The sequence below is a fragment of the Pan paniscus genome, chromosome 4 (genome assembly GCF_029289425.2).
Source record: "Pan paniscus chromosome 4, NHGRI_mPanPan1-v2.0_pri, whole genome shotgun sequence".
Taxonomy (NCBI): domain Eukaryota; kingdom Metazoa; phylum Chordata; class Mammalia; order Primates; family Hominidae; genus Pan; species Pan paniscus.
In genome coordinates this window covers 132,343,801-132,356,520 of record NC_073253.2, presented here as the reverse complement: position 1 = coordinate 132,356,520, position 12,720 = coordinate 132,343,801, and the positions used below count along the sequence as shown (strand labels likewise).

Sequence of the window (12,720 nt, the reverse complement as noted above, 5' to 3'; positions counted from 1 at the left end):
AGAGGGGGAGTCTCACAGTCTATCACAGACACAATCGGGCAGTAACAGCAATAGCATGATAAGGCTTTATGATAAATAAAGGTAATAATTTTGACTTTATGAAACAAATGGACACATAAAAATATATTTTTTCCCCTAAATTAGCTTTAAGGATTCTTTTAATAAGCCAGAGAACCACTAGTCTGAAACAGAGGCTTGTTCCAGAGAACTAGCCCAGAAGAGGCGGAGGAGGCAGCCCGGTCATGGCAGCTGTGTCCGGCTCTGGGCACGTGCACACACGCTGTGCTGAATGAAAGGAAGCTCCTCGTGCTAGTGACCTGCCTGCTGCCTTCCCGGCGTTCCACTTGGCTCACCTTCAGTCCACGTGCTCTCTGTAGCACATCCCATACCTGAGGTCCTCTTTCATGCCCCATCCCTACGGAGACATATGTCCTGCCTCACCTCATAGTCACATCCACATGGCTTTACAAGGACACACTCTTTTTTGCTTCATCAGCTCAGTTGATGTGTGAGACGTGGGCAATGGCTTATTTTTGTGTAGCCCCCACAATGCCTGCTGCCATGCTGGGCACGTACTAGGCACTGAACAAATATGCACAAGAGGAAGTTTTGTATCAAGAGGGAGCCAGCATTCTGTAGGTTTGCTCTGTTGCCCTCTCCCTGAATGGGCAGCTGGTGACTGTATGGGTGATCATTGGAGTGACACAGGAGTGACTTCAGTACATTAGAACCAGGTTTAAAGTATTCTTTCCCTCCGTTTCTAATCGGTATAGGGACTGAATAGCTTGTCCTCTTACAATGAGCCAGTATTTATCTGCACTCATGTGTGTGGCTTTGCAAGTGCTAGTGGACTTTTTTCAAAGGTATGCATTTGTGTTTTCCAAGGGCAAGGACTGTATCTCCTCTTTTCTTTCATTTTAAAGATTCCCCATGGCACCTGATAAGAGCTGCACGCACAGTGGGTGCTCGTTAAATTTCACCTATCTCTTCTTCCTTTGAACCTCCACCAGATATGTATGTGGTCCTGGGCCTGTGGGTCTTTGCAGAGGACTGATTACACACCGGTCTTGATCTTGAGAAATTTACAGACAAAAAAGGAGTAAACTCTCAGACAACACAGATCCAGGCCAATAGCAAAGTCGCATAATTAGCCACACACAGTTCAGTATGGGATGTCTGTATTCCGAAGCCCCATATACACAGTGTTGTGGAATGCATTAAGTGCTTGGCCCTGAGCTTTGTGATCTTTTGCAAGTTACTTAACCTGAGTCTTAATTTCCTCTTCCATAATGCAAGAATAATACAAATGCTGATAATTGTTGTGGTCTTTTGCACCTATTAATAACATTCCTCTCTCCTGCCTGTGTTCTGAGAATTCATTGAGACTTTAAAGAGCTGACAGAAAAATGACTAAAATATTACCATTGCTACTGATAAAGGGTTGACAAGAGGATGTGGATTATGGGCTTCTAATATTTAATCCTAGAATTAGGTAAACATTTCCACGGAGTCACAAGCTAGTTAGACCACAGGCATCCTCTGATGGGGGAAGACCCATGTAAACTTAGGTTTTGGACAACGGAAGCAAGAGCATTCATTCTTCATTGCTCCCAAGGGGAAGGGGCTGAGCCTCAGATTACCATACAGACTTACTAAAGGGATTGTTACTCTTCCCTCCCAGGAAGAGCATGTGAGCAGGCTGAGAGGGACCAGGAGTGGTATTCCAGCGGTGTTACCTCCACATGGGAGGAGTGTGGAGAAGATGCCTCAAAGTGAATGGAGGGGGTTCCTGGACCAGATAGGACTCTACAGATGTTAAGTTTCATATTAATAATTTTATTTTAGAAATAGTGACAGTAGGGTTTACCATCATTAAAGGAAGTCTTCTAGGGCTTCCACAGTGTTTTTAGAAGTTATCCTCTGCATTTGGTAAAATATAAAAGGCCATTTCTTATTTAGTATTCTGTAATTGAGACCTCTACCTGAGGTCGACCTCTCCCTGCTTTGTCTTTGCTTTTGTGAAGCAAAGGGCACTGCTGTTTCTTAGGAGGCGGGGTAGGGGTCTGTTATGGCTGCATTCTTAAGACCTGTTGTGTCTCTCTTTTGCAGTGCAAATTGGAGTTCCATGCTTGTTCTACTGGCAAAAGCCTCACCACCCTCTGTGATGGGCCCTGTCCCTGTCTCCCAGAGCCTGAGCCACCAAAGCACAAGGCAGAAAGGAGTGGTGAGTGAGGGTTTCCTTCAGAGAATTCGTGGGCAGGAATGGGGGGTCACAGAGGGTTGATGTGGCCGAGCTCTGTCCCAGGCACTAGGAACAAACTGGAGAAATGAGCAGACATGACAGGTAAGTACTCCAGATTTAGGGACCCTAAACCGAATTGCCTTCAACTACCATTAAAAAGATGAACAAGAGCCTTTGAAAATAATCCTGTTAGACCAGGATATCCACTAGGTTCTTTTAGAGGTCATATTCGCTATGGTGTGGGAGGAGCATGTTTTTCAGCATCTAAGACCAGGACCTGCCCTGGGGTACATCTTAGTCTTTCTTGAACTCTAATCTTTCGAATCCTTTGAACTTCTCAAGGCCAAATATCAAAACAGAGACTGCAGAGATGTCACAACAGTGGAGAGAGTTCTCCCCTAAAGTATTTCTTTATTAATATATTCTGCTTGTAAGGCAGCACAGAGCCAGGGGACAGATGAAAGAGAATACCTCCCTAGGGGTAACTGTTTCTCTTCCGTGGCTGAGAGGGGCAGGAAAGCTTGGGCTCATTTGGATGTTTTCATGATGGAGAAAGTAATGTTGTCCCACTGGTCTCAGCCTCTTTTTGAGCCTTCCTTGGTGAGACCCAAGATAGACGTTTGAATTTGCCTTCTGTGGAATTCAGCTTTCTCAGCTGTAGTTGGCTTTTCTTGGAAATTGTTGCATTTCTCTCTCTCTCTCTCTCTCTGTGTTTGTGTGTGTGTGTATGCTTATGTTTTAAAATCTAGGAGTGATTTGTAATGGAGTGGAATGAATGGGGTATGAGCGTTTATCTATCTGGCTCTTTATAAGCTATGTTGTCTTTTCCAGGGCAAATAAATGATGAAGATTTCAAATCTAAATGTGATCATGGTGACTTCAGGAATATTGTGTTTAAAGGCTCTTTAGGAGGTTTAAGTCAGGATGTGGAAGGACGTTGTAAACCATGAAACACTGTGATTACAAATAATCTCCAATTATTATTCTTGATTTCTAAAAAGCTAATCTCATTGCAGTTAGGCCTGATTCATTTAGTTATAAATGCAGTAAGAAAAGTTAACTAATATATATAAGCCTCTTTGTAGTCTGGTCAGAAAATCTAAAGCCATGTGGCGTTAAGCAACTACGTAGCCCAGAAAATTAACTTCTGTCTGGAGATTTCTTAAAAATCTTAGGAAATTTCAGAAGCCTCTCTTATTCTAGGTATATTGTTTATTGCTTTTATTCTGAGGCTAGACAATGCCATGTTGCCAGCCGGGTGTGGTGGCTCACACCTGTAATCCCAGCACTTTGGGAGACCAAGGTGAGTGGATAGCTGGAGGTCAGGAGTTCAAGGCCAGCCTGGCCAACATGACGAAACCCCATCTCTACCAAAAATACAAAAATCAGTCAGGTGTGGTGGCTGGTGCCTGTAATCCCAGCTACTCAGGGGGCTGAGGCAGGAGAATTGCTTGAACTCGGGAGGTGGAGGTTGCAGTGAGTCAAGATTGCGCCACTGTACTTCAACCTGAGCAATAGAGTGAGACTCCATCTCAAAAATAAAAAATAAAATAAAGTCATTGCCACTATTTTGCCTGTAGCATCTACAAATGAGGGTGAATGCATCTCTCCTTAAGAGAGATGGCCTCCAAGTCTGCCATTATAAGGTAACAGTCCAGGTTTCTGGGAGGGCCTCATGATTTTACAAATAAAAAACAACCCTTGTTTCTTAATGATGGGCTTCATATTTAAGCAGATGAGACTGACACTCCAGGTGTGGCCTTGACTGTGCCATCTATTTGTTCAATTATTTACGAGTAAAAATGAGAACAGATTCTTACTGAATCTATACAAGTAACCCCATTGCCATTAAAAGTAAAGAGACTCAGACAAAGTGTTGTTCCTGAATTCTGAAAGGCCAGTGAGAACAAGATTACCATTTAAAAATCTTTCATTTCAAAATGTTTACAAAAGCACAGACTACTAAGTTAATGGTGAGAGATCAGGAAAAAACAGAAAACACTCTGTGATATCAGAAAATAGAACATTAAAAATAATACCAACAATATTATAAAACAACTAAAATTCTATTTCCTCATCAGTTCCTTTAGTCCAATATAATTATTTTTGCTCCACCAGATCTTGGGTCAACAGTTTGCTTTTATGAACACCCTTTGGAAATTATCTAAGAAATACCACCTTGGAAGCCTGCACCAATGAGTCTGTTAATTGAAGTGTCAGTAGTTCAAACTTGGTACGATTCTTTCCATGAGGTTCTAAGACTGTCCTTCATTGTTAAAGACCTCATTTCTAGGCTCTGACTTACAGCAAAGTTTTCACGTAAGCATGAGGGGAAGCAGAAGCTACCTGTTGGTGGTAGTTAATTTATGACAGTACCAACAGTATCCTAATGCAGGAGAAAATAATCACCTATTAGGGTACATGTTTAACTATCTAATATGGATTCTTTTTTTTTTTTTTTTGAGATGAAATCTCGCTCTGTCACCCGAGCTGGAGTGCAGTGGTGCGATCTCAGCTCACTGCAACCTCTGCCTCCTGGGTTCAAGCAATTCTCCTGCCTCATCCTCCCTAGTAACTGGGAGTAGAGGCGTGCACCACCACGCCTAGCTAATTTTTGTATTTTTAGTAGAGACAAGGTTTCGCCATGTTGCTTAGGCTGGTCTTGAACTCCTGGCCTCAAGCAGTCCTCCTGCCTCGGCCTCCCAAAGTGCTGGGATTACAGATGTGAGCTACTAGGCCTGGCCAAACTATCTAATATGGATTTGATCAGTGTTTTCCTACAGGATAAGAACACATTTGGGGGAGTGAGGGCATTGATAAATCCCCAGAGTCATTCTTTGAAATGAAACATTTAAGTAATAATGCTTTACCTGGACAAAATTGAGCAAGGGAAGGCTGACCTTTTCCTTTGATTTGACACCTCTTTCCATGCAGCTCTCACAATAATTTATGACAGGCAACAGGGCTGACCTGAGGTGGTGGCAGTTCAAATGAAGAGGAGGGCATGGGTACAAGGGAGAGGTCAGAGGTGAAATAAAAGGAAACTTTGAGTTGGCAACTTAGCCGTGGACAGAGGGAGGAAGAAGAGCTGAGCATGCAGTCCACCTCCTCTTACCTGTCAGCAGCCCCTTCCAGAAGCTGCAGGCAGTGGGCATGGTGTCCACAGGCAGTCCTGGCCTCTGAGACACATTGTGGCTCTGGACCGTAGGAGGAGCTGTCTTATTCCTGTGCCTATTGCAGAAATGAGAGTTTACAGTCTTATAAATGCAGGTCTGTAAAAACTGTGGCAATACACACACGCGCACACACACACACACACACACAAACTGTTGTGTTGATATTTTATTTTCAACCTTACCTCTATTCTGAACCTCATTTCTGAGGTGAAACATAAAGTCACTCCCAGGTCAATTCTGTTAATGCAGGGCTGTACCTGAATTCCAGGAAGTAGAAGTGGGCTGAGGGCTTATGAGCTACAGTATTGGTGGGAGGCTTTTCCTGGTGTTTTCTTTTTCTTTGGGATCCATCCACTTAGATGGAGTTCTTAACATCTTCAGTTAGGCCAGTGGTGTTCATTCTCACTGCATCTACCGAGAGACCTGTACTCACCTTGTCCACTAAGGTCATGGTGAATCCTCTTTCTTCTCTGTTAGATTTCTCTGGGTTTACTAGCCCTCTCAGCTTCTTCTTGGCCCTGTTCAGGGGCACAGAAAACTTGAGGAGGCCCTTCTGTGGTTTTCTGGCATCAAAAAAGACTGTAGTGAGGTTGCTATCTCAAGCCTTCTCTTCATGGATCTGTTCTGTTAGACCAAGATATGCATTAGGTTCTTTTAGAGGTGCCTGGCAACCGTTTCTATTCAATGCAGAGTACAGTTTTATGAGGCTTGCCTCAAACTGGCTTTCAAGCTTGTAGCCAAACACAGGTCCTCTTTACTGCCAGGGCTCCCCACCTGTCTCAGGTTTCAGAATCACCTCTTCCCAACCTAGGGTCCAGAACTGGGTGAGAGATGGGGAGAATTATGGAGAGGAGAATCCAACACTCACCTGCATGGTCTTCTCCTTTTCAGAGGTTTACTTCTTATAGCCCCACTTTGGTCAACACTGGATGTCAGTGTGGAGGATGTATGAGGCAGGTCTAACTCACTCTCTTCCAATCTCCTAGTGTGCTCTGCTTCTCTGCCTCTTCCAGCCTTTGGTCTTTTGAGTTATAACATCTTCAGCTCTGGCAAATCAGAACTCTCTTGTCTCACCTTTAAGTTTCATCTGTTTTTTTTTTTTTTTTTTTTTTCAGAAGTCAAAGCCAAGTGGCTGATTTTTTTGTGTTGTTGTTCTCTTTGTTTATCTGGCATCTCTCCTTTGGCATGTCCCCTGAAGAGATGGTGGAAGGTGGGACCATCCTTTAAAATTTCTGAATATTTCTTACTACACCTCTAAATTACCTCCTGACAAGGGCAGGTGACTTCATTGCCTTATCTCTCTCATCTCCATAAAGCCAGTCCAGCCTCAAGAGTATGAAGCAATGGTTATCCACAAAAACAAAAAACAAATAAAAGAAAACACAGTTAAAAAGAGGGAGATGAAATTGAAATCTCTGCGTTGGGCTGAGGTTCTGTGCATTTTTTTGAGTTTTTTCAGGAAAGGTCTCTCCCAGTTTCTCTTGGTATTTTTTAGGACCCAACAGTCAGCCCCGTCAGCAAAGTCACTTTTTAGCTCTGACCTGAATTCTTCAGCTCCAGGGCATTGCTGATGCTTTTTCTTCAGTACTCGGTGAAAACCATGAGGAAAGTCTGAGGTGCTGTCTTTATTATTATTATTATTATTATTATTTGTAATGCTTGAAAATCTCAAGAGGAAATAGAGGTCTCTCAAAAGTGGAGGCTTTAAGGTAGATTTTTCAGCTAGCCCATACTCCACCCCTTCTGAACCTGAGCATCTGCCTGCTCTGCCCTACTTCCCCTGTTTCAGGGACATAAACCACTCCCTTCTGGCCTGAGCATAGCAGCCCCATTCCCTGCACCTCATCTGAGGAGGGATTTGGAGCTTCCTCTTCCCCGAGGTGAGGACTTGGCAGGGTTGTAGGATTTTGGATCAAGAAGAGTCTCACTTATCCACACCATGTTGAGGAGTCTTCTCTGTTCCTCCAAGGTGCCACAGCTTTCCCCATACGGACCAGGGGAAGGCCAAATGGGTGGGGCCTCAGATCTCCTCCAGAGTGACTCCATTCTTACACGTTACCACTTAGATTACACCTGTGGGAAGAGTTTGACCACCACTGGTCTTTATTGAGTCCACATTTACCAGAAGAGAACCGTGGAGGCTCACTGAGAAAAGATCCTTGCGTGCCATCAGCTGACAGCTCACCTGACCCTGGGTCTAGTGAGTTTGTTCCTATCACGTGTGGGTACATCCTCAGTCACAGTCAGCAGCATCTTTAGCCTGAAGATGGTGGCAGGTCTATATGATGGGAGTTAAATTTAATTTCTCCTGGGTCTGAAGTCACTTGCCCACATCTTACAGTATTAACTATCAGGCAGAGAATGTCACCACACTCCCAAACCAGCAAGGTTTAGAATGGCATCCTACAGACGCTCTCCCACCCGCCCCCTCCACTCTATCTCTAGAAGAGGAAACAGAACATTCTCCAAGGACAGCTCCTTCTTTTCTTCTGTTGGCACAGATTAGATCAGAAGGGATGTGGCTCCAGCCTAAGAAATTATGGAGAAGGCTGTGGAACTGTTACCCACTTCCTGGCCTGACATGAGCTGGGAGGTAGGAGCAGGATGGGGGCAGGTTTGGTGCAGGAGGGAAGGAAAGAGAACTGCAAGTTTTTCCAACAGGGCGTGCTAAAGAGGAAATAACAACTTCCCTCCAGCTGAGCTATTTAGAACAGTAGAAAAATAGTCTACAGTGATTTTCTTTTCTCAAACGGTGTTTTCAACCTGAGGGCTAGATTCTGGGGGAAACCGTCTTGGGTTGACAGACGGTTGTCCAATTCCATTACTTATCACAAGTGGAGTTGGAAACGTGGATAAAAGGGAACAGGAGGCGGTGCAAAAGGGAATGGGGTAAGGAGTTCCTCCTAGCTGTAATGTCTCAATGGAAAATTCCTGAAAGAATCCTGCTGCAGAGGCTCCTAGAAAAATAGAGATTTATCTTTGCATCCAGGAAAGAACATTTTTGTTTAATGCCCATTGTGTAAGAGAGTGAAAGCCTTGGGCTTGCAAACTTGGAATTTAAAAGCAGTTTATACTAACCTTTCTATACATATTCAGCTTCATTCACTTGTCATTCAGTACTACATTTGGGTCAGAAATTAAGCACATAAAGGAATATTTAATTTTTAGGGCCTTGTTATTCTAAATATCATGACCTTAAAAAAATGCTTGAGAATTAAATTGGCAACTGCATCAAAGAAGAAAAACTCATTTGTCAGGACTCTGAGGTAACTACTGACTTTGACTTTGATCTCAGATTCTTCCTCTTCTGTGAGTTCAACTCTGGGAAAGTGCACCACAGATTTTCCTGGTCCTCTGAAGTCTATTTGATAGCAAGTGATTGGGGAAAGCTAAAGGTGAACAGAGAAAGAAGGATAAGCTGAGGCAAAGGGTAGCTGCGGTCGGAACCAGAGTTCAGTGAATGGGATAGAGGTTTGTGCTAGAAATTAATGGCTTTGATAGTTTGCCTTATCCTGCACTTACTGTTTTTTTTTTATGTACAAAATTAACATACATTCTTTTTTTTTTTAACTTTTAGTTTTAGGGGTATAAGTGCAGGTTGGTTCTATAGATAAATTGCATGTCATGAGGGTTTGGTGTACAGATTATTTCATTTCCCAGATAATAAGCATACCCAATCGGTAATTTTTTGATCCTCACCCTCCTCCCACACTCAACCCTCAGGTAGGCCCTGGTATCTAGTGTTCCCTTCTTTGTGTCCATGTATACTCAGTGTTTAGCTCCCATTTATAAGTAGGATGATGCAGTGTTTGGTTTTCTGTTCTTGCACGAGTTTGCTTAGGATAATGGCCTCCAGCTCCATCCATGTTGCTGCAAAGGATATGATCTCACTCTTTTTTATGGCTATGTAGTATTCTATGGTACATGTGTACCACATTTTATTTATGCAGTTTACCACTGATGGGCTTTTGGGTTGATTGCATGTCTTTGCTATTGTGAATAGTGCTGTGATGAACAGACGCATGCAGGTGTCTTTATGGTAGAACAATTTATATTCCTTTGGGTAAATACCCAATAATGGGACTGTTGGGTCAAATGGTAGTTCTCTTAAATCCTTTGAGAAATTGCCAAATAGCTTTCCACAGTGGCTGAACTAATTTACAGTCCCATCAGCAGTATATAAGTGTTCCCTTTTCTCTGCAGCCTTGCCAGCATCTGTTATTTTTTGACTTTTTAATAATAGCCATTCTGAATCATGTGAGATGGTATTTCATTGTCGTTTTGATATGTTTCTCTAATGATTAGTGATGTTGAGCATTTTTTCATATGCTTATTGGCCATGTATATGTTTTCTTTTGAAAAATGTTCGTGTCCCTTGCCCACTTTTTAAGGGAGTTGTTTGTTTTTTACTTGTTAATTTAAGTTCCTTATAGATTCTGGCTATCAGACCTTTGTCAGATGCATAATTTGCAAATATTTTCTCCCATTCTGTGGGTTGTGTATTTACTCTGTTGATGTCTATTTACTCTCTTTTGCTGTGCAGAAGCTCTTTAGTTTAATGAGGTCCCATTTGTCAATTTTTGTTTTTGTTGCAATTGCTTTTGGCATCTTTGTCATAAAATCTTTGCCAAGGTCTATGTCTAGAATGGCATTTCCTAGGTTTTCCTGAAGAGGTTTTATAGTTTTAGGTTTTACATTTAAGTCTTTAATCCATCATCCCAGTTTGGTTATTTATTTATTTTGCATTTACCTTCAATTATTTTTATATGCATATAATAATTTTTTAACTTTACTCATCCATAATTGGGATTATATTCTACATAATGTTTTGCATCCTGCCTTTTATATATCATACATATATTTTCACGTAAGTACATGTAGACCTATCTAGATATGTGTGTATTTGCCTGTCTATCACCAGCTAACCTGCCTACCTGCTTCCTTGAACTCCAGACTTAAATATGTAATGACTACTTAGCATTTCCACTTGGATGCCCCTAGGCATATCAAGCTTAATGTCTAAAATCAAGCTCCTGCTCTTTCCCCGAAATCTGCTCCTTCGTCCTGCAGTGTTTGCTATTTTAATTAACTGTAACTCTATACTTCCATTTGCTGAATAAGAAGCCAAAACCCAAAAATATACCAACCTTCTTTTTCTCTTACATGCCACATATAACTTATCAGCAAATCATATTGGCTCCACTTTCAAATATAGTTTCAAACATAACCACTTCTTACTATCTCCACAGAGGAACCACCCCAGAGGTTTAAGACATCCTTGTCTTGTATTGTAATAGCTTCCTAATTGATCTCCTAGTCCTTACCTTCTTTTTTTTTGCACATGGTAGTCCAACTGATTCTGTAAAATGTAAATCAGATTATGTAGTCCCCTGTTCAAGACACTCCATCTTGTTAAGATTAAGAGGAAAAGTTAAAGTCCTTTCAGTGACCTGCAAGGCAACATGCTCTGGTCCTCTGTTACGTGTCTGTCCCCATCTTTTGCTGCTGTGATCCTTGTGTGCTCAGCTCCAGGCACACAGGTCTCCCTGGAGCTCCTCAAATGTGCCCTTCACACCACTGCCTCAGGGCTTGGCACTGACCATCTCCTAGGCCAGGACCCTCTTCCCCGGACATCCATGGGGCCACTCCGTCAACCACCTCTTTAAATCTTTGCACAAATGTCACCTTCTCAGGAAACCTTCCCCTGAACTTCCTACCTACCTTCTCCTATTTATTTTTCTCTGTATCATTTATCACCTTCTAATATATTCGTTTGCTTACCTTTTTTCTTTATTGTCTATCTTGCCCAAGTAGAATGGAAGTTACAGGAAGTCTTTTTGTCTAGATTTTCAATGACTGACAAATGTCAAATGAATCTACTTCATTCTTTTTAAAATGTTGTCCATTGTACATATGTACCATAATATACAATGTTTAAAATAGTAAACAGATGATTTATGGCACAAGATAGTCTGTATAAAGTGCTTAATTTGTGAATTGTGCTAAGCACTTTATACATATGTTTAATCCCTCTAACAGCCAAATAATGTTATCTCCTTTGCTGGTGAGAAAATTTGAGATTTGGATCTGTTCAGTACCTTGCCTAAGGCCACACAGATAATAGATGACAGAACAGGGATCTGAAGCCTTTTCTGGAACTTGTGCTCTTACCCTTACATTATACTGTGTTCTTAACCTAAATTCAATGTCCACTGAAAGGTCGGGCTTCCTTTGAAAAAAGAAAAAGTGCACACCCCACTCTTCCACACATGTGTCCATCCACACACTTTAAGCTAAATTTTCCCATGCTTTCGGTACTCAGAGAATATAGCCCTTTACGAGATCACAGCCTTCACTGATGGGATTTTTCCAAAGTGAAAGAATTAATGTCCTCACACATTTTCTCCTGTCTTTTTCTCAAGCAGGCTTAGCTCTCTGAAGTTTATCAAAACACTGGCATGGGCTCATTGTTCATCACCATATTATGCTTTTCTGATAGCTACAAGTTTCCAACCTAGCTCTTAAAGATAAAAATTCATTTGTAATCTGTCCTGAGGTTGACTGTTCTTCCATTGCCCTGCTATCCATTACTGTGAAAAGAAAAGACAGCATTACAATAAAAAATAAATTGAAATTATCACCAGACGAAAGTAAGTGGCTTCCACCTCACAAAGCAGGCTGCTTAGTGAAATGTTGGTAGGCCTCTTTCCTAGATCCAAGTGGTGTATTGGGAGCTAGGCCTTTGACAGGGCAGAGAGCAAAGAAAGGTGTGGCCCCAGTCCAACAGATGTAGTAAGAATCAAATGAGCTCAATTTTAGCTATAAAAGTAGAGTTACAGTTCACAAAATATAACTTTTATCATCATTGTTATATCAATGATGATGATTCTCTGTTTGAAAACCCAAAGTGGCAATTACATATAAAGCAGGAATGTCACTTTGATAATTTAACTTGAGGAATATATAATGATGCCAGATAAAGCTCAGAATCAATAGTTGGTTGAATGTATAGTGATAGATGTTCAGATTGGTTAGAGCTGCAACCAAAACACAAACAACCATCCAGCTCTCTCCTTATTCTGAAGAGACTGAAGTAAAAGAGGGAACTGAGAGATGTGTTCAAATCACAAAGAAGTAATTAGAGTAAAACCTTGTGTTCCTCTCCTAGTCCCAGAAAGGTCACCTCTAAGGCCCTCCTGCTTGAAGAGAGTGAGTAGCGCTCTATGGCAAGAGAAAAGACCTGCTGACACAGTAGGAGATCTGGTTATGAATCTTATTATTTCAAGGCTTAGAATGAGCTTA

General features: G+C 41.8%; 1 protein-coding gene across 1 annotated transcript in view; it reads left to right on the top strand.

The window, feature by feature from the left end:
- The window catches only part of SPOCK1 (SPARC (osteonectin), cwcv and kazal like domains proteoglycan 1), a 518,075-nt gene that overhangs the window by 429,205 nt on the left and 76,150 nt on the right, over nt 1-12,720 (top strand). The window contains exon 6 of the mRNA XM_034960555.2: nt 2,110-2,224. Coding sequence (XP_034816446.1) covers nt 2,110-2,224 — 115 coding nt within the window. The remainder of the gene's footprint in view (nt 1-2,109; nt 2,225-12,720) is intronic.